The 20,527-nt window shown below is 39.9% G+C and overlaps 1 protein-coding gene across 1 annotated transcript in view; it reads right to left on the bottom strand.

Annotated features, from left to right (window-relative positions):
* LOC109935887 (nuclear factor of activated T-cells, cytoplasmic 1-like) overlaps positions 1–19,475 on the bottom strand; it is a 106,667-nt gene extending 87,192 nt beyond the window's left edge. Inside the window, exon 1 of the mRNA XM_020534519.2 lies at positions 18,737–19,475. Coding sequence (XP_020390108.2) covers positions 18,737–19,358 — 622 coding nt within the window. The 5' untranslated portion in view covers positions 19,359–19,475. The remainder of the gene's footprint in view (positions 1–18,736) is intronic.
* Between the last annotated feature and the right edge of the window lie 1,052 nt (positions 19,476–20,527).

The raw sequence follows: 20,527 nt of genomic DNA, 5'->3' as shown, positions 1-20,527 counted from the left end.
TGCTCCTCTGATGCTGCTTGGCCTGCTGTGTTCATCCAGTGCTACACCTTGTTGTCTCATATTCTCCAGCATCTGCAGTTCCTACTACCTCTGGTATCAAGTTCCACATGCTTACCTCTGTCTCAGTCAACTTTCTTCTGAATTCCTCATGTGCTTTCTTGGCGATTATCTTAAATTGATAGTGCCAAGTTATACTCTTCCCCACAGTTTAAACATTCTCTCTGCATCCATGCTAACAAAACCATTCAGAATTTTAAATACCTCTATTAGATCCCTCTTCAATCTTTGTTTCTCCAAGCGAAAAGAGAACCTGTCACTCCTTTTCTTATGTGCATATCCATTTCTGGCATTGTTCTTCTTTGCACCATTTCCAATGCTTCTAAACGCTTTTTAGAACATGGTGAATAAATGGTATATAATCCTTCGAGCATGGCCTAACCAAGGTTCAATACGGGTTTAGCATGGTTTCTCTAATTTTCAATTCCATGCATCCAGAGATAGAACCTAGTCTTTGGTTTGCTTTTTTATGACCTAGCTAACCTGTGGCACAACAGTTAGTGATTGGTATATCTGCACTCTACAATCCAATATTAAACATTATTAAAACTTTGAAAGAGTTAACAGAGAGTTGAGACAATGTTAATGCAGCAGACATAATTTATCTGGATTTTCAAAAAGGCTTCTAAAGGATACCCCATAATCGATTAAACAACAGATCAGAAAATGTAGATTAAGGTGCCAAGTAATGGAATGAATTGTTAGTTGACTTCAAGACAGAATGAAGACAATGGGAATAAAGAGTAGTTATTCACAGTGGTGGTAGTTGAACGGTGGTGACACACAAGGCTCAGTGTTAGGATCACTGCTATTCTTAATCTACATTAATGAATTGAACTTCAGAATCAAAAACACAGTTTCCAAGTTTGTGGATGGCACCAAGTCGGGTGTGAGTTAGTCAATACTGGGCCTCAGTTATACAGGGCCTTTGTGAGGCCACACCTAGAATATTGTGTGCAGTTTCGGTCTCCTTTTCTGAGGTAGGATACTCTTGTTCTTGAGAGAGGGCAGCGAAGGTTTACCAGGCTGATTCCGGGGCTGGTGGGACTGACGTATGAGGTGAGATTGACTAGGTTAGGATTGTTTTCACTGGAGTTCAGATGAATGAGGGGGGATCTCATAGAGACTTATAAAATTCTAACAGGACTAGACAGGGTAGACGCAGGAAGGATGTTTCCGATGGTGGGTGTATCCAGAACCAGGGGTCACAGTGTGAGGATTCGGGGTAGACCATTTAGGATGGAGATGAGGAGACATTTCTTCACCCAAAGAGTGGTGAGCCTGTGATATTCATTGTCACAGAAAGTAGTTAGTGCCAAAACACTGAATATATTCAAGAGGCAGTTAGATAAAGCACTTGGGGCGAATGGGATGAAAGGTTGTGGGGAGAAGGCAGGATTAGGATATTGAGTCGGACAATCAGCCATGATTATGACGAATGGCGGAGCAAGCTCAAAGGGACAAATGGCCTCCACCTGCTCATATCTTCTATGAAATTACTGAGGACTGAAACAAATTACAGAAGGAAATGAATAAACTAGGATATGCAAATAATTGTCAAGCAATGTGCAGCACAGCTAAGTACATGGTAGTACAGTTTGGTAAAAAGAATAGGGAAATCATCTATTCCTCTCTATTAACGCCTCAAAAGGTTTAATATGGTTGGCCAAGCAAGATTGTCCCTACTCACTGTTATCTTGGACACTGCTGGAAGCATTGCATGCATTGAGTGGGGAGGTGGTACACCAGCAGCTGGGTTGACCGTATTAAGAGGTGGTTCATTTTTATCCCTCCTGCTACAATCTCTGCAGAAGACTGATGACAACATTGATGGTAGGGGTGGAAAGTGGGCAAAAGCAATGGACATGCTACACAAGAAAGGTGAGATGACTGAGTTGTCATCAATTGATGTGCTACCATTGTGTGCAAATTGACAACCATTTCCAAATTTCCAATAGCTTCAAAAATAGTTCATTCGTTGTAAAACACTTTGGAACATCTTGACGTAAAGGTGCTATATAAATACAAGTTTTTTCTTCCTTTTACTTATGTTCCAGCCTGACATTCTGAGAACCACATCTACTGGTTGTGCGTCTGGGTATTTTAAGTCTAAGCTTAAATGATGATCGGAATATCTCTAGTTTGGTAGAAAAACAAATGAAAAAGAACAAAATTTTCTTCTTTGAAATATTTTTCACAACTGAGAAAGTGTTTATATGGTAATTACAGTTATCATCTTTTGAAAAAAACAAGCCATTTTAACAACACAATAGGCCTGAAGTGTTTAATCATATTTAATAATTTGCAGGAAATTTTAATAAATTTTATATTTTAGGGTGACATTTTTGTAATCTTATGTATTGTGGTCTGTTGCACAGCAGGAAGGGATTTGATGTGTGACCTTGGAAGTTTTGAGTGTACAGTTGAGTTCTTTCACGTGAATATCCCAAACTGTGCCCATGGTACACTTGGGGTCAGGTTTTAAAGCTGCCCCAGTAAAGGCAGTTTACAATGGAAGGCATTCCAGGAGACCACAGACCACACATGACAAAAATTCAGGAGCTGAGTAATTCTGACTGTATTTTTTTAATGATCAATTATTTATTGTTTTATTACTTCAAGTAATGTTGTTCACAGTATTAGATAGCCACCAACTTGTGAAAATGTGAAATGTCCAGTCGGTTGATGCAGTTTGTCACAACAGTCAACTTAGTGAATGATACTGTGTGTGTAAAAGTGGTGAATAATCAGGATTACAGATTTCAAATATCATTCCGCTTCAATTCACTTGATCTGAGGCAAATTGATATTACTAGTCTTGCAATGGCTAAATTAAAATAACTAATGACTTCTCGTGATTGTCAGGCCCTCCTGCCTCCAAATGAAAATTATAATTCCTTTTAAAAAAATGTTCTGTTTACAAACTTAGCACCGCAGGAGGAAATAACTTCAATTTTAGGAAATCTAGGTATGTTTCAAAGAATCTTAAAAAAGATGCAGCACAGTTACAAGCAGAATGCTTTAACCCAACAATGTGCATCAACCCTAACCTCAGAAAACAAATCTACTACACTAATATGACATGTTTCTGTTTCCCATATCACTCATCCTGGGTTGTCTTTGAGAGACTATCATTTATTTTGCATTATATTTGGAATTAATCAGTGTGGATTTGAACTAGTGACACCAAAAGCACCAAAGCAAGCAAAACTTGAGATTAATCTTACTGATCCTTGTCAGAAATCTAATCAGAGCACTCTGTGACTGCTGAATTCCTCAGTGTTCAATCTGGGAACAGGATGTAAATGAACAAGTACTTTAAATGTGGTGACATCTGCCACTCAACAACCAGAATCCTCCACTAACTAGAATTTCAGACAGCTCAATACTATTTTAAAAGCTGGTCACTCGTAACGTCATGTAATACAATCTTTCATTTGAAAAATCCAAATAATAAATTGTAAATCTGCACAAGTTGTTCCTAGGCTTTGCTGTGAAAACATTAAATGATTGGGTCAGTTTTGGTTGTTGTGTCCAACGAAAGAAGTACAGCCCCAAGCAACTGTCAGTGAAACAGGTTATTTATTTTCCCCAAAGCCAGTCTGAAAGTTGTGGTGTCAGTCTAATCTTCAGTTGTGGTGGCTTTTCCTGTGATACTTTGGGTTCCATTGTCTGCCCAGGTGCTTCCCTTCAACTCCTCAGTGACAAAGTAGCACCTTGCCTTGAGTCGGCATTTTTGATTAACCGGCACCACTCATTCCTTGAGCATTCTGGCTAACAAAGATTTTACACTATATGCATTCAATATTTTATATGATTATACATCTAATCAACGGATTAATACACTGTCAACATTTGGCACAGATTTCACTCAAGGAATCAGTGGAATAGATATTTTCAATGTCATGAAATAAAGACGCAATAGGTTCATTTCTAAAGATGTATTAACTAGTAAACCATCCCATCGTGCTTCACTCAAAGAAAACCAATGTTTTGTCAGCAATGGAGAGATTAAAATGTTTCATTGAAAAATTGGTCAAAGAGATTTTCAGAAGAATTTTATAAAGAGATGTTCTCAATAGTTTTGTGAGGGCCACTCCAGAAATTTAGGTTTGAGTGACTGATAGCTCTGTCACCAGTAATGCAGTAAAGGGGAAAAGCAGGAATTTTTGAGTGAGAGGAATTGAGAGAATGTAAATATGGATGTAGCATTGGAGAAGACTGCAGAGTTAGCCTAAGCTGAGACAATGCAGTGATTTTGACAAGGAATTCAGTTTGAGTGCACTGGGAGTAGAGATGAAAACTTGGGTCAGTGAGGTCAGGGATGATGGGTGAGCAGGACTTTGGGACTTGATATGTATGACAGAGCTTTGGATCTGTTGCTGTTAGGTAAGCTGGAGATCTGGAAGCTGGCAGGGAGAACAGTGAAGAAGTTAAGTCTGTATTAAGGCTTCCAATGGCAAAGAGAGGATCTGAAACTTATTCCTCATTCAAAATATACTTTTAATAATAATTAAATGTCATACCTAGAAAGAATAAAAATTTACTACTCATTGAATAATGTTATTTTTATCTCTGTCTGGAGAAGACCTGAATCCTGGGATTATTAAATACGCTGTGTTGTGGAAATCCTGTGCCATGTAGCATAATGATTGTAATTTAACTTAAAAAAAACACAAAGTTTATACCATGGGAGGAGGCTATTTGTCCGATCATCTTTGTGCAGACTGAGAAAGAGTTGTTCAGCCTAAACACACAACACTAGGTTACAGCTCTTCATTAGCATGCCCAAATATTAGTATGTTTATCGCTTCCATTTTCATCTCCTTTTCCATCTTCTCGAGCAGTGAGTTCCATCATGTCAACATCCATTGAAATCCTGCTGCCAATTATTTCCCTGGTTTGGACTTCTCCACTAAGGCGAATAATTTCTTCCCATCCACTCTGGTTATGCACCCCTCTACATGGGAAAATAAGATCCTCCCATCCACTTTACTTAAGTCCCTCATACTGTTATATGTCTCAATCAAATCTCCCCTCAGTGACCTCTGATCCAAAATTAACAACCCCAGTCTATCCGACCTTCCCTCAAAAGCTAAATTTCTCTAAACCTGGTATCTCTGTACCTATCTATTTAACTAAATCAATTAATGGAAATGTACAAAAATAACTTCCAGGAAATTTCCTTTTCCTGCATCATGTTACATAATTCCAACTTGCATACAAGATTGTGTACAATGTTTTTTTACAACCGTCATTGTAAACCGATTTTTCTGTATTCCTATTCAGCAATATAAAGGCATACCCAGTCATAATTTGAAATGGTTTACTAATTCATGATGGATACATTTAAAATGCATTGCAGATTCATAAAAATCTATAATAATTTTCATTACCATACTCTAAGGGAGTTCATATATCACATTATGGATAAGATTGACTGCACTTCTGGGACATGCAGTGCTAAGCATTAAATCATGGACCAATGAGATCATATAATCACATTTATGTTTCTCTCAGAATATATAATGCAAACTATTTTAAAGCATTTCATCTTGAAACTTTTATGATAGATTAGTTAAGAGTAATTTTTGCTCTCAAAAGAGGTACTAATTCGACATCTACAAATGCATTAAAATTACTAAAAATCTCTCATTTGCATTGCTGTTTAGAATGTCAGAATAGCTTTTTCAGTAAGTATTTGGTTTATAACATTTAAAGATATGATTTATTGGCGGATTGGTTCCTTTATTTTGCATTGCGTAGCTTTGAAAAGATCACATTGCTTTAAGAATAAGTCCGAAACTAGAGGAGGGGAACAACTCAACATGTTCAAGCTGAAGTACAACGCCACAGAACATGGCAGCATCTTTTGTTTGAGTGGCCATTCTTCTTGAATGTGCCTCAACTGTACTTAATTTACCACAGAACATAGAAGGACAAACCTGATGCTGACCTCATTGATTATCCACATGAACTGATACCCTCTTAAGAGGTAATTCGACGGTAATCTAAATTGCAGTAATTGCTGGCACTGATAATATAACTGTGGTCAGTTTAAACTCATAGAGCTATAGAAACAGACCCTTCAGCCCACCATGTCTACATATTCCAACAAACACCAAACTACACTAATCCCACTTACCTCTACTTGATCCATGGCCTATTATGCCCCAGCATTTTAAGTACTCATCCAGCTGCTTCTTAAATGTTGTGAGAGTACTTGTGTCCACCATTCTCTTAGGCAGCTCATTCTATATATCTACCATCCTCTGGCTGAAAAGAAGTTCTCAGATTGCCTCTAAACCATTTACTCCTCACCTTAAATTTATGCCCTCTGGTCTCAGACATATTTACCATGGGGAAGAGTTTCTCATGATCTATTCTGTCTTTGCCTCTCATAATTTTGTATACCTCAATCAGATTCCTCCTCAACCTCCTCTGCCCCAAGCCTATTCAGTCTCTCCTCATAACTTGGACTTTTCACACCAGGCAACATCCTGGTGAATCTTCGCTGCACCCTCTCCGGTAGATTCATGTCCATCTGATAGTGTGACAACCAGAACTGCACACAGTATTCCATGTGCGGCCTAACCAACATTTTATAAACGTAAACGTGCTAGCAGAGGAATAACTAGGTTGAAGAACATAGATAAATGTCAAAGGAGGGGATAAATAAGGGAAAGAAGACTATGTTGAGGAGCAAGGTCTTTCTGGCTGCAGTTACAGTCCCCTCAGCTGCTGGGCTCTAGTGAGGCAGGGTCTCCCCCACGAGATCCCTCTTGAAGGGGAAGGCCTGCCATTGGCCTCACCTGCTTGGTGAATGGTCATCCCGAAAAGAGGACAACCGGTCTCTCACCAGCTCTTCAGCCAGCAGACAAAACCTCCTACACTATAACAAGATTATGCCCAGCAATTACTGCCCATCTCTTACCGACCTTGAGAAGGTGGTCGTGAGCTACATTTTTGGATACAACTAAGTGGCTCACTGGACCATATCACAGTCAACTACATTGTTAACTCCTATTTCTGGAGTCACAAATAGGATAGACCAGCTAAGTATTAAGAACAAAAACAAAGTTGCTGGAAAAGCTCAGCAGGTCTGGCAGCATCTGTGAAGGAAAAAACAAATATTTCGGGTCTGGTGACCCTTCCTCAGAACAGCTAAGTATTAAGATTTGGCTTCTCTGAAGGACATTAGAGAAACAGTTATATTTTAATGACAGAGCTGTTGTTTCTGTGCCACCGATGCTGATACTCGTTTCTTTCTGTTCCAGACTTACCTAGTATATTAAATTTAAGTTCCTCAGCTACTATGGTGGGATTTGAACATGAGGTTTTGGATGTTTTAGTCCAGCATCTGGATTTCCTCATCTAGTAACATAATCACTTTACTAGTGGGACCTCTCAGACCCCCACAAAAAATATTGTCATATTCTCAAGGCCAGAGTCTGATTAGAGAAGCTTTGGGATTATCTGAACTTTATATTTGCAGTTGGGACCAAAAATGCATTAAGGTCAGAGAGAAAACATCAGCATTTAGGTCAGTAGTGTGGATTACTGCAAATATATCATTTTGTAGTGCAATACAACAAAGATTTACAGATTTAGTTTTGCTCATGTTTTCAACTCTAATCTTGAGGTACTTGTGGCACAAACATGAGATGATGACACTAGCTGTCAGGAATGCCACTAAGGTTCTGACAACCAATGGTCCCAATAAGATGTGGAAATGTTATCAAAGGAAAACTATGCTTTGAATTCATAGGCTGCTTAGATATTCCTTCAAGCCTACTGCTGACTAAAGAAAATTGATTGCCAGCCTTAATAATTTCTTCTGTGACTTGCTGTCAAATTTTTCTTGGTAACTCTCCGGCAAAGTGCCTTGGGATGTTATATAAATGCAAGTGCTGTTGTTGCAGCAAGGCACACTTTGTAAACAAAGTTTTTAAAATGTTTTTCCTCTAAAAAATGGCTCGGGTGGTGCTGGCTAGGGGAGCTAATGCAGCAAATTGCTCTCCCCACCCAAGGAAGGTAATACAGATGGAAGTTAGACAAGCTTATAATCAGGATGAGTCCCACACAGTATGGTAAGTCGAGGCAAAAATTCTTCACTCCTGCTTATCTCAAGGACTCACTGTTGGATCAGAAATCCAAGATTAGATTTTAAACAATAATGATCTGCATTACGTTTTAGTGGGGTGTAGAAGGGGTTAATATTAACTGCAGGTTTGATGTTGTGCTTGAGTAATTTATGACAACCGAGCCAAGCCACTGAACTGTAGGCTGGCCGCTGCACACAAACTCACTGAATTCTTGTTGCATGGTCAGGACCAATGTGTCTCCCTTAAAAGAAGTCAGCTAGAAATACCAGCAAAACCACAAAATCCCAAACAAAATTATCCACTAAACTCGACTCTGGTGAAGACCTGAGAACATCACATCTTCCTGTGAAAGAGTCAATTTATTTTGCTTCACTTTAAATTAAAAATTATATTATTACTGAAAGACTTTGTGTTACACTGTTGTTCACATTCTCATCAGTGAAAACTAGAGAAAATCACCTTTCAAATTTTGTAAGTAAAATTGTTCTATTACTGTATCTGAAATTGAATGAGTTCACTGATCCGACATTGGTAGTACTTCGGCTACAATTTAAGGGAATGCCGGTCAAAGATTAAAAACAAACTTGCGCAATTACACCAAATGTCTCAAAGCATTTTACAACTAATGAAGTATTTTTGAAGTACAGTTGCTTATGAATTTTAGGAAATGTGGCTTAATATCTCATTCTCACTCCAGCAATGCACTGGGGTGTAAAACTAGATCTTGAGTTCCAGTCTTGATGTGGGATTTGAACCCACAACCTTCTGGAATGTTCCTTTCATTCCTGCATATGCTTGGCTTGTTCTGACTGCATAGCACAGTATAAGAACAGCTCATTAGAATACTAGCATGACAACCCCTCCATAAGTAATATGCGTTGGGATCACACATGGACCAGACAAAGGATATTGGACACAGCCATAGATGTGCCTTTCTCCCTCAAAGCATTACTGCTGAAGCAAATACAGGGAATTGACAGCAACACACCCTGTATACTACTTATTTGGAGATAGTTAAAGGAGTTTAAAATTAGGAACATTGCTATTTCAGTGGTACGAGAAAGACTATATTAGTTGGTGAGAAATGGTGTTGTATTCACAGGGCTTGATGTACAGCTACATAAGATGGAAGGAGTGCAGTACTTGGTTAAGATACTGAGTATGTGTGGTTTTGGTTGCCTCATAGATTTTGCTGAATGTATTGTCCACCAGAGTATGCCTTACTACTAGAATACTTGCTGATCACTTTTTAAAACACAAGGGTTTGCAAGAAGCAGCTGAAGTAGGGATGAGGGAGTTAATTTTAATAGAGTTACATTTAAATTGCATGATGATTTTGAAATAAGTATTATAGTTATGCTTGATCTTATCTTGACAAGATGGGATACTTGGCACAGGGGTTTTTTGAGTAGGTTAATTCAGCATTTGTAACAATAACAGCCTATGTAAGCTCACTACTCATTGCTATACAGAGTAAGGAGATAATGGAAACTGAAGGCTAAACAGAATGGTTGAGTCATCATGGAAACTAGCGAACAAAAGGCTTAAGTTTGGTTTAACAGGGACTCGCATAAAGTTGAGAATTATAAATATAAGAGGCAGACTCTATATTATTGAGAATTGTTTTCGGATAAAGCACCTCTGGTCAAGTATCCCATCATGCTAAGAAATTATTTGGGTAACTGACATGCTTGCATTTGATCTTTGCTTCCTTGACTCATACAAAATTGAGTGGTCATTTTTCGCCACAACATAGCCATTACACTTAAAAGAAAAATTGAAAGGAAACCAAACTCTCACATTTCTAAGGAAATGAAAACTGAAACTGAGTATGGAAACCAAAACATCTGTGGAAATAGAAACTGTTTGAGGCTGTGTAAGGGGATGCAGAGCTGTAAAAGCTCCATTATTAGAAGTTGGTGAGTGCAGTGGTGAAGGTACAGGCAGGTAGAAGACAATGGAGGTTGAGTCTAGAAACTGAGAACAAGTTGCTGCAGTTGTTTCAGTTATTTGAAGATAATACTTGTGGATTGAGACAGAGTGATAACGTTTTGCAGACACGTGATATGTTTGCTGAAGACGGTGCCCATGGAACTCAGGGATGGCTGTGTGCTGTTGTCGGCTGTGGAACAGGCTATTTCCAAGAATAAGAGGAGCTGGAATTTTTGTGAGAAAACAGTTTCAAAGGACTTTGCAACTGTGTTTGATTACCTATTTGCCCAGTGGACTTCACGTACCAACAGGTTCAAGAACAACTTCTTCCCTGCTGTTATTAGACTTCTGAATGGACCTCTCAAATTTCAAACCTAATGTTGATCTTGCTTTCTGTGAGCCTTCTTTGCAGCCGTAGCTTTGTATTTCTTGCTCTGTTCAATCACCCTATGATCTTTGTATGGTATGTACTGCACGCAAAACAAAACTTTTTAACTGTACCTAGGCAAAGGTGGCAATAATAAATCAAATCAAATTAAATCAAGCCAATTTGTACCATTGGTCTTAGTTGTACTTCCATTAGTATGAAATTAATAGTTTATAATTGACTGTAATTTGCATGTTAATTTATGCTTAATCAATTTAGTTTGGAGTTTTAGTATACAGAAGGTAGTTGCTTTGTTTGAATCTTTTCTACTTATAATTCTTTTGTTTGAATCTGAGAATCCTGGACTAGTGTGGGTTTGGAGTATTTCTGTTAGTACTGACTTGATGGACCGAAGGGCATCTTCTGTGCTGTATGATCTTATGATTCCCATGGCTACATTCTTTTAGTCAATAACTAGGACTTTGGAAAGGTACTGTTCCCCATAGAGACGGTAACATCTGTTTGAAATTTATTAATTTGAATGGTCTGCTAATTTGAAACTGTGTGAGCAAGAAACACCTTCTGTGTCATTTTTTTTGTTAAGTTTGCTTTATTTGAATTATGGAATAATTCAATATTTTTCCTAGAAAATAATTTTCCTATTGAACTAATAGAAGTGGACTGTATTTGAAGTAGAACTCAATGTTGGCAAATGCAAAGAGCGGAAAAACTGACAATTGGCTAGTCACCCAGAACTGAGCAATAGTTTTGCTGTGGAAATATAGAATTCCCTTCAAGTGCTGGCTATAGTCAACAATGTCAAGATACTTTGATGAACTTAAAATATGGGCAAGTCAATCAGCAGGGCAAACTGCTGAGGATAAAACAAGATTGCAAGTAAATAGATCATTTAGAAGCTGGTAAATGAAATTAAATACAAGTTAAGAATGCCAGGGTTCAAAAGAAGAACACAAGTAAAATAAAGCACATAGAAATGAAGTCAAGGATATTGAAAGAGGTTACAAAATACAAAAAGATCAATTCTAAAACTGGAAGATATATGAAGCACACAGGGATGCAATTATTTTGTGCACACTGCCCACTTACGCAACAGTGTCACCAACCACATCATCAAGGGATAGCCCTCGTCTCCCAGTTGCCAGCCTATGAGTTTGGCATGGCAGCTTAATTGCAGATGGCGTAGAAGATTTCCAGACAATGGATGCATCATAACTACTGCTGGGGTACGGGGCACTGAGCTGCAGCATCTTCCATCTGTGGAAGCAAAACTGCTTGAGGTTGAGGAATGTGGCACATCTTGGAGCTGACTTGCAGGCATCTGCAAAATGATGTGCACACAGTCTGTACCAGGGAGAAACTTGTGAAACTCCCAAAGCCACCTGCTTGTCAGTGACAGAGAATGAAGGACAGTTAGCTTTTCTTGTACTTTTTTAAAAGTTAATCCTTTCATAGAATGTGGTGCCACTGGCTAGGTTGCACTTGTTGCCCATCCCTAATTTACTTAGAGAATACAGCGCATCTTCTTTATGCAAAAAACAGTGGACAGAAAGCTACATAGTGTTGTGAATTTCTTCAGTCCCAACCTTGCCAGGAGCCAGACACAAGAAACCTCATGGCCACAGTCACTTTCTCAGCCAAAGGCAATGCCAGCCTTATCTGCTTGAAAGCTGCAGCTGTGGCCGATTTCAGAATGTTTAATTTAAGAGTAGACAACTCAGGCACTGTTCCTCCCTATGGTCATATAGTAGAATTACTTCAAGCAGCTTATCCTCCTATGTGAACCTTCAGCACATTCTCCAAGCCATGCTGTGTTCCAAGGGGAGTACCTATCACTGCATCCATACTTGGGAAGTTGCTGCTTTATACTGAAGTTAGGATACCAACTGCCATAGCACTCAGCATGGATTTCAGCTACCTTAAAGAACTGTGAAAAACACCAATTACTGCACAATTGTCACAACCAGAGGAAGAAATTAATCAACAATTAAACTGACAGTAGTTGACGATCCCCTGAAATAGTTGGCAGGAAGTCGGGGTGGGGGAGGGGTGTGGTGGCCTCCTTCCTGCTGCTGATTGGCATGTTCCACCATGTGTAATGAAGGAACAACTTTAGCTGCAGCATTGAGCTCCAAAATGACACCAGTGCATGTGGCATGCATCCAACTGACTTCCACCACGCACACCTTCACCAGTATAAGGTCCGGCACAATGTATCTTGCAGATGCAGTTTTATGCCTGCAATGCCACTCAACAGAAAACTGGTGCTACACAGCTGAACTTTGCTTGCTAAATTTAGCAAATGACATCACAGTGAAAGGAATTTCAAATAAAATGCATCTTTAACAAAATTGCATATCAGTTGCAAGATCTCCCAGAAGAAAGGAAAAACAAAATGACATAGCCTTGACAGTTATCAAGAATTTCAATATCAACTTATAAGAGGTATATGTAAAATGTAAGCCATATCACCCACTGCAAAAGATAATCTATGGTTCAAAGATTGCAAGCGAGCTATTAACTGACAAGTCAGTTGGCATCTACAACAAGTACAAAACTTTTGTTGAAAACTTATGCTATACGTATAGGGTAATACTGACAACATTGAAATTTATCATGGGTGATAAAAAGAAAGGAACGTGGTGTAAAGACAAAACTTTAACAATGGTATTTTTAACACTGAATGCTTTTCCTATATACCTAGGTAAGTTGAACAGATAAACAACAGCAACTTGCATTGACACAGTGTCTGCAAAGTAACATAATATATCACGGCTTTTCTAGGAGCCATATCAAACAAATATTAGGACCGAAGACCAAAACTTTGGGAAAAGATACAAATTTTAAAAAGCATCTTAAAGAATGGGAGGTTGAGCGGCTTAGGGAGGGAAGTTCAGAGCTTAAGGCCCAGACAGCTGAAGGCATCAATGCCTTATGTGGGGAGATTAAAATAGTTATGTATCAGAGACTTGAACTGGAAGACAGCAGAGATCTGGAAAGCTTGTTTAGCTGCAGAGATTGGAATAGGAAGTGGAGTCACCCATGGACATATCTGAAAATGAGGATGTGAATTTCAAAATTAAAGCAGTACCTGACCAGGAATCAATGTGAGTTAGAAAGCACAGGCATACGTTGGGATACAGGCTGCAGGATTTTGGATAAGCCAGAGTTTCTGTCAGGTGAAAGATGGGAGGCGGGCCAAGAGAGCTCTGAATAACAGTCAAGTCTAGAGGTAACTGGGTTTTAGCATCAAATTCAGGTAGGGCAGACGCAAATGATTTTAAAAAGGTGTAAGTCAGCAGTTCTACTGACAGTGTGACTAGGAACAGTGTAATGCAGCCTCAGATGGTTGGCAGGGAAGGAATAGCATTGCTCATGGGGGAGCAGATTTTGAGGTGGAGACTGAAGACAATACATTTGGAAGAAATTTCTGCTCATATAGTACAGGATAACAGCAGTGCAACAAAAAAATAGACAGCAGAGGGCATGAAGAGGTTATGGCAAGGTCAAGCTGGGCATACATATGGAACATGACACGTTTTCATATGATGTTGCTGGGAGGCAGTATGTAGGTGAGAAATAAGAGTAAACATTTTTCAATCAGATGAGCCAGGAAATTAGATTGCAAAGTTCCATAATGCACAAAATGGCAAACCACTTGCTGAGAGGTTAAGAGTACCTCAAAGGGACCTGTGCAGAAGTTGTTTCGAGAAACTGACATTGTCTAGGAAGAGGTGCAGCTGCTAGACAAAAGCAGGGTGGAGTGAAGGTGGCTGAATCTCATGTGTATATGCCTCCATCAGCACGAATAGAATGACGGTGTTCAGAAACTACTTTGCTGATACTTATCGCCACATTCTCAATCTGCCTACTACCACCTCCAGACAGTCCTGGAATGAGGTGGCAAGAATTGTGCTAAGCCTTATAAGGTTAACTTTGATAAGAGGGTCAAGGCCCCGGTGCATTGATCAGGTCTAAATGGGCAGAGAGTGTAAATTGTTTTTGAAGTACCTAGTGAGGATATTCCTGGGAATACATCCAGGGAAATTATTTGGGTGGAACTGAGAAATAAGAAAGGGATGATCACCTTACTGGGATTGGATGATCACCTTACTGGGATTGTACTACAGAGCCCCCAGTAGTCAGCAGGAAATTGAGAACAAATTTATAACAAGGTCTCAGCTATCTGTGAGGGCGGTTATGGTAGAGGATTTTAATTTTCCAAACATAGACTGGGACTGTCAAGTGTTGAGGGCTTGGATGGAGAGGAATTCGTTAAGTGTGCACAAGAAAATTTTCTGATTCAGAATGTGGATGTACCTACTAGAGAAGGAACAAAATTTGACCTACTCTTGGAAAACGAGACAGGGCAGGTGACTGAGGTGTCAGTGGGGGAGCACTTTGGGGCCAGTGGCCATAATTCTATTAGTTTTAAAATAGTGATGGAAAAGGATAGACTGATCTAAAAGTTAAAGTTCTAAATTGGAGGAAGAACAATGTTGATGATATTAAGCATGAACTTTCAAAAGTTGATTAGGGGCAGATGTTTGCAGGTAAAGGGGCAGCTGGAAAATGGGAAGCCTTCAAAATGAGGTAACGAAAGTCCAGAGACAATATGTTCCTGCCACAGTGAAGGGCAAGGCTGGTAGGAGTAGGGTATGCTGGATGACTGGAAAAATTGAGGTTTTGGTCAAGAAAAAGAAGGAAGCATATGTCAGAGATAGACAGCAGGGATCGAGTGAATCCCTAGAAGAGTACAAAGGCAGCAAAAATATACTTAAGAAGGAAATCAGGAGGGCAGAAAGGAGACATAAAATAGCTTTGGCAAATAGGGTAAAGGAGAATCCAAAAGAGATTCTACAAATATGTTAAAGAGAAAAGGGTAACTTGGGAGAGAATAAGGCTATTTAAAGGTCAGCAAGGACATCTACGTTTGGAACTGCAGGAGATGGGGGAGATACTAAACAAGTATTTTGCATCAGTGTTTATTGTGGGGAAGGATATGGAAGATACAGAACGTATGGAAATAAACTGTGACATCTTGAAACATGTCTATAATATAGAGGAGGAGGTGCTGATGTCTTAAAACACGTAAAGATGGATAAATCCCATGGATCAAGTGTATGCTAGAACTCTGTGGAAAGTGAGCAAAGAGATTGCTGGGCTCCTTGCTAAGATATTTGTGTCATCGATAGCCACAGGTGAGGTGCCGGAAGGCTGGAGGTTGGCTAATGTTGCGCCACTATTTAAGAAAGGTGGTAAGGAAAAGCCAGGGAACTATAGATCGGTGAGCCAGACATTGGTGGTGGGCAAGCTGTTGGAGGGAATCCTGAGGGACGGGATTTACATGTATTTGGAAAGGCAAGGACTGATTAGGGATAGTCAACATAGTTTTGTGCGTGGAAAATCATGTCTCATTAACTTAGTGGAGTTTTTTGAAGAAGTAATGAAGAGGATTGATAAGGCAAAGCAGTGGAAGTGATCTATATGGACTTCAGTAAGGCATTTGACAAGGCAAATCAGGCCAGGACTTATACACTTAATGGTAAGGTCCTGGGGAGTGTTGCTGAACAAAGAGTGCAGGTTCATAGTTCCTTGAAAGTGGAGCCCCAGGTAGATAGGATGGCAAAGAAGCCGTTTGGTACGCTTGCCTTTATCAGTCAGTGCATTGATTATGTTACAGCTGTATAGGACATTGACTAGGCTACTTTGGAATACTGCCCTGCTATAGAAAGGATGTTGTGAAACTTGAAAGGGTTCAGAAAAGATTTACAAGGATGTTGCCAGGGTTGGAGGATTTGAGCTATAGGGAGAGGCTGAATAGGCTGGAGCTATTTTCCCTGGATAGTTGGCGGCTGAGGTTTATAAAATCATAAGGAGCATGGATAGGGTGAATAGGCAAAGTCTTCTTCCTGGGATGAGGGAATCCAAAACTAGAGGGCATAGGTTTAAAAAGAGAGAGGAAAGATTTAAAAGGGACCTAAGGGACAACTTATTTACGCAAAGGGTGATGTGTGTATGGAATGAGCTGCCAGAGGAAGTGTTGCAGGCTGGTACAATACAACATTTAAAAGGCATCTGGATGGGTATATGAATAAGAAGGATTTAGAGGGGTATGGGCCAAATGCTGGCAAATAGGACTAGATTTATATAGGATATCTGGTCGGCATGGATGAGTTGGTCTGTTTCCATGCTGTATATTTCTATGACTCTAAGTAGCTTGGCTTGGCTTTCAGAATAGTTTTTGAGAGGCAAGGAGCAGCAGCACAGGGTTTCCAGCTCCCTGCCAATCATGGTATGCCAGCTCCTCTCTCGACCCACCCATCCAAGCTCAACAGCCAATACCAATAAGTGTTGGCTCAACTCGCCTCCTCACCAGTAAGGTGCAAATGAGGTTAAACCACCAAGACATTTCTCTGTATGAAATTGCTCTCCCATAAACAGAGTGAGCCCCATGGGGATAGCCCAACAATTGGGGTAGTTACAAGAAGACCTGGGTGGGTAAAATACTCTGCCAAGATGAGATCAACACACAGATCAGGGTCTTACAATGCTATTCATGCTAATCATATTTGCTATTCAAAATAAATAATTTATACAATGAAAGCTTTAACTTAATATTTTATTACAGATCTCTGGTCTAGCTTGAATAATCAATGTCATTACAAATAAAAAATCTATTTCATACTCAAAACCTCACCCCCATTTCCCTCCAACAACACACCCCTGGCACCTTTTCCTGCAGACAATCAAATTTAGGCTTTTATTTTATGGAATAAATAGATTTCCTGCCCATAGGTTATAAATGGATGGAAATCTAATCCAATTTTCGAAAGACAAATTCTGCTTATTACTTATCAAATATGATTTGTTATCCTACTAATCCCTCTCTGATTGAAATTGGGAGAGAGATTCATCCAAATCTCTGCAATGAACACACAGTATGTTTTTTTCTAAAGTAGCTAAAGGGTTGCATCAATGTCATCAAAAGATCAGCAAAATATACCAATTGTTGGAGCAGCGGAACTGATCAGAAATTTAACTCTTCAAAATAACTAAGGAAGCTTTCAATTTAAATAATGACAATATTGTTGTTAAATCCAACCCCAAGCTATTTCATGAAGTATCAAACTAGAAACTAACACTTTTCTTGATTATAGTTTTTTTCTCCGAATGCAGTATAACAGATAAAAACCAAAAGAACTGCGGATGCTGTAAATCAGGAACAAAAACAAAGTTGCTGGAAAAGCTCAGCAGGTCTGGCAGCATCAGTGAAACAGAAAACAGAGTTAATGTTTCAGGTCCGGTGACCCTTCCTCAGTAGCCTTCCTAGTAGCTGCCACACCTGCTGAGCATTTCCAGCAACTTTGTTTTTGTGCAGTATAACAGATGTTGGCTTCTGTCCTTCTAACCCCAATGCCCTAGTAGTATCTCTGCCGCTAAGTGTTCAAATACTTAATTACTTATCTCTTTACCTGTGTGTTTTAACCATATAAACAACTGTTACTGTACTACTGTCCACAGCAAACTCCAATTTGAGGTGCCCACCAGTTGTGGGGGCCTCAGATTTAACAGCCAGCTTCATATGCTTCCTACTCCAGCGCCATTGGTGCATAATTAAGTCTGTGGAAAAGAGATAACTATTTCCTGCGTATGGTGAGATCAAGCCTGGACCCAGAATGCTCTTTTTAACACCTGATATTCCAATATGGTCTCCCATCCATGCACTAACTCATCAGTTCATCATAAAAGGCTTTACGTGATTTAGGCACTTGGAGAGCAACAAAGGAACACAGATGAGGAAAACACATCCAGATGGTTTCCAGAAATGGCTATATAAATGTTTCAGTAATGTGTTTGGATCAGTAATGTGAAGAATCAGGGTTTAAGAATGTTACAGATATTACTGTTGTCTATCTTACTATCTAGACTGCTGCTAATGCACTTTATTAAATATTTTAATCACTTTCAAATTGAAATGTTGCATCAAAATAACTCATTAATTGCAACTATAAAAGAACTGTATAAACTTAATAATGATAATATTTTTCTAGTATTCACCACCCTATCTTGTCCGAGATGTCCACCAATTGTAGCCTCAAGTTTAGCCTCCAGTGCTACTTGAGCACAGATAAGTTTGTGGAAGAGACCATTACCCTGGGCATTTATTATCCTGCAATAAATATAATGATTTAAGACAATTTTCAAATTTAAACTTCAATTTGGTATAAAAACTTTGCAATAATAATGCACTTACCATCATCAAGATACAACTGGTCCAGTTCTTGAGGCTCCTGCTTCACTGTAACTTGCAAGGGCGTCAAATCCTGACTGTTCTCCTGGTGTACTGGCAGCATCATTGATGGACTAGACTGAGATCCATTTCTTGGAGGCTTCGGAGCTTGTTGCTGTTGACCCATGCCTGCTGAGTTAGTGGGGCTGAAGGGCTGCACATAAGCAGCCTCTGGGGAAGCGGACGGGCCTTGTGGAGAAAGATTGTTGGGATACAGAGTTTGCTGGAAACCATGGGAACAGCTGCTGTTCAGATGCTGACTCATCTGGGGCTGCATCATAACATGTGCTGAATGAGTGGGTGAACTTGGATGCACAACAACAGATCTATGCACTTCTTGGATAGTGGGCACTGTCGCTCCGGACTGCTGGTGACTGAGCTGAGCACTGGTAGGGGTGCTGACACATTTGGTGTAAGAGATGGGTGTAATTTCATGCTGTTTGTGACCTGAAGTGGGGGAAGACGACAACCCAGTGCTTCGTTGCTGACAAGAGGGAAAACTACTTACAAGGCAAGAACCAGGATCTGGTGTCATTTCGGGTGTCATGACCTGTTGGGAGTAGTAAGTCTGGGACACTGGGTTCATCCCTTGATTAAGCGATCCGTAGACCAAGGCAGGTTCGTAGTCATCGGTGGGTTCTGTTTTTATAACAGGAACTGGGGGAGAGAGAAAAAAACAAGACGATAGATATTCAAGTGTGTGTGTGGGTCTGTGGCTGGGATACTCTGCAAAATAAACATGATTCTCAATCAGTCTCTGTATGTCAGTGGCCTCAGTCTCCCACCCAATAAAAATGGATGAGTCATGTGCGCAAGAGAGTCACAGCTGTTTCTCATATTGAAAACACTATTTTTTTTGGAATCGCCCTCACCCACAAATGTACTGTATAAACACATTTTTACAGGCCTGCATTATAGCAAAGGCCTACAGCCCAAAGCCTCCACACGACAACCTTTGTTATTTGTATTGAGAATTTTTAAATCTGAATTTTGGAAGTAAAATTACAATAAATCCAGTAAGAGCAATTGGTAAAGGTTACTGAATAATTGTTCAGATTCATTTGAGCACTATTGGTACTACCAAGTTGGAAGTAGTGAATGACACGATACTAATTATTATGACTGGAGTCTGAAATCTAATCATTCAGACCTATTCTAATTCTATAACTTTCCTCTTACTTTCCCCCAATTTTTTTCTTTCTTTACAGCCATTAGGTCAGCTGACACTCCTTAGCAAGAGATAGTAGGAACTGCAGATGCTGGAGAATCCGAGACAACAAGGTGCAGGGCTGGATGAACACAGCAGGCCAAGCAGCATCATAGGAGCAGAAAGGCTGACGTTTTGGGCCTAGACCCTTCATCAGAAAAGGGGGAGGGGAAGGGGGTTCTGAAATAAATAGGGAGAGAGTGGGAGGCGGATAGAAGATGGATAGAGGAGAGGATAGGTGGAGAGGAAACAAACAGGTCGAAGAGGCGGGGATGGGGCCAGTAAAGGTGAGTGTAGGTGGAGAGTTAGGAAGGGGATAGGTCAGTCCAGGGAGGACGGACAGGTCAAGGAGGCGGGATGAGGTTGGTCGGTAGGAGACAGAGGTGCGGCTTGAGGTGGGAGGAGGGGATAGGTGGGAGGAAGAACAGGTTAGGGAGGCAGGGACGAGCTGGACTGGTTTTGGGATGCGGTAGGGGGAGGGGAGATTTTGAAACTTGTGAAATCCACATTGATACCATTGGGCTGCAGGGTTCCCAAGCGGAATATAA

The sequence above is a fragment of the Rhincodon typus genome, chromosome 4, assembly GCF_021869965.1.
Source record: "Rhincodon typus isolate 14 chromosome 4, sRhiTyp1.1, whole genome shotgun sequence".
NCBI classification, from domain to species: Eukaryota; Metazoa; Chordata; class Chondrichthyes; order Orectolobiformes; family Rhincodontidae; genus Rhincodon; species Rhincodon typus.
Note: the sequence above shows the minus strand (reverse complement) of the source record. Positions and strands in the feature narration are given on the sequence as shown.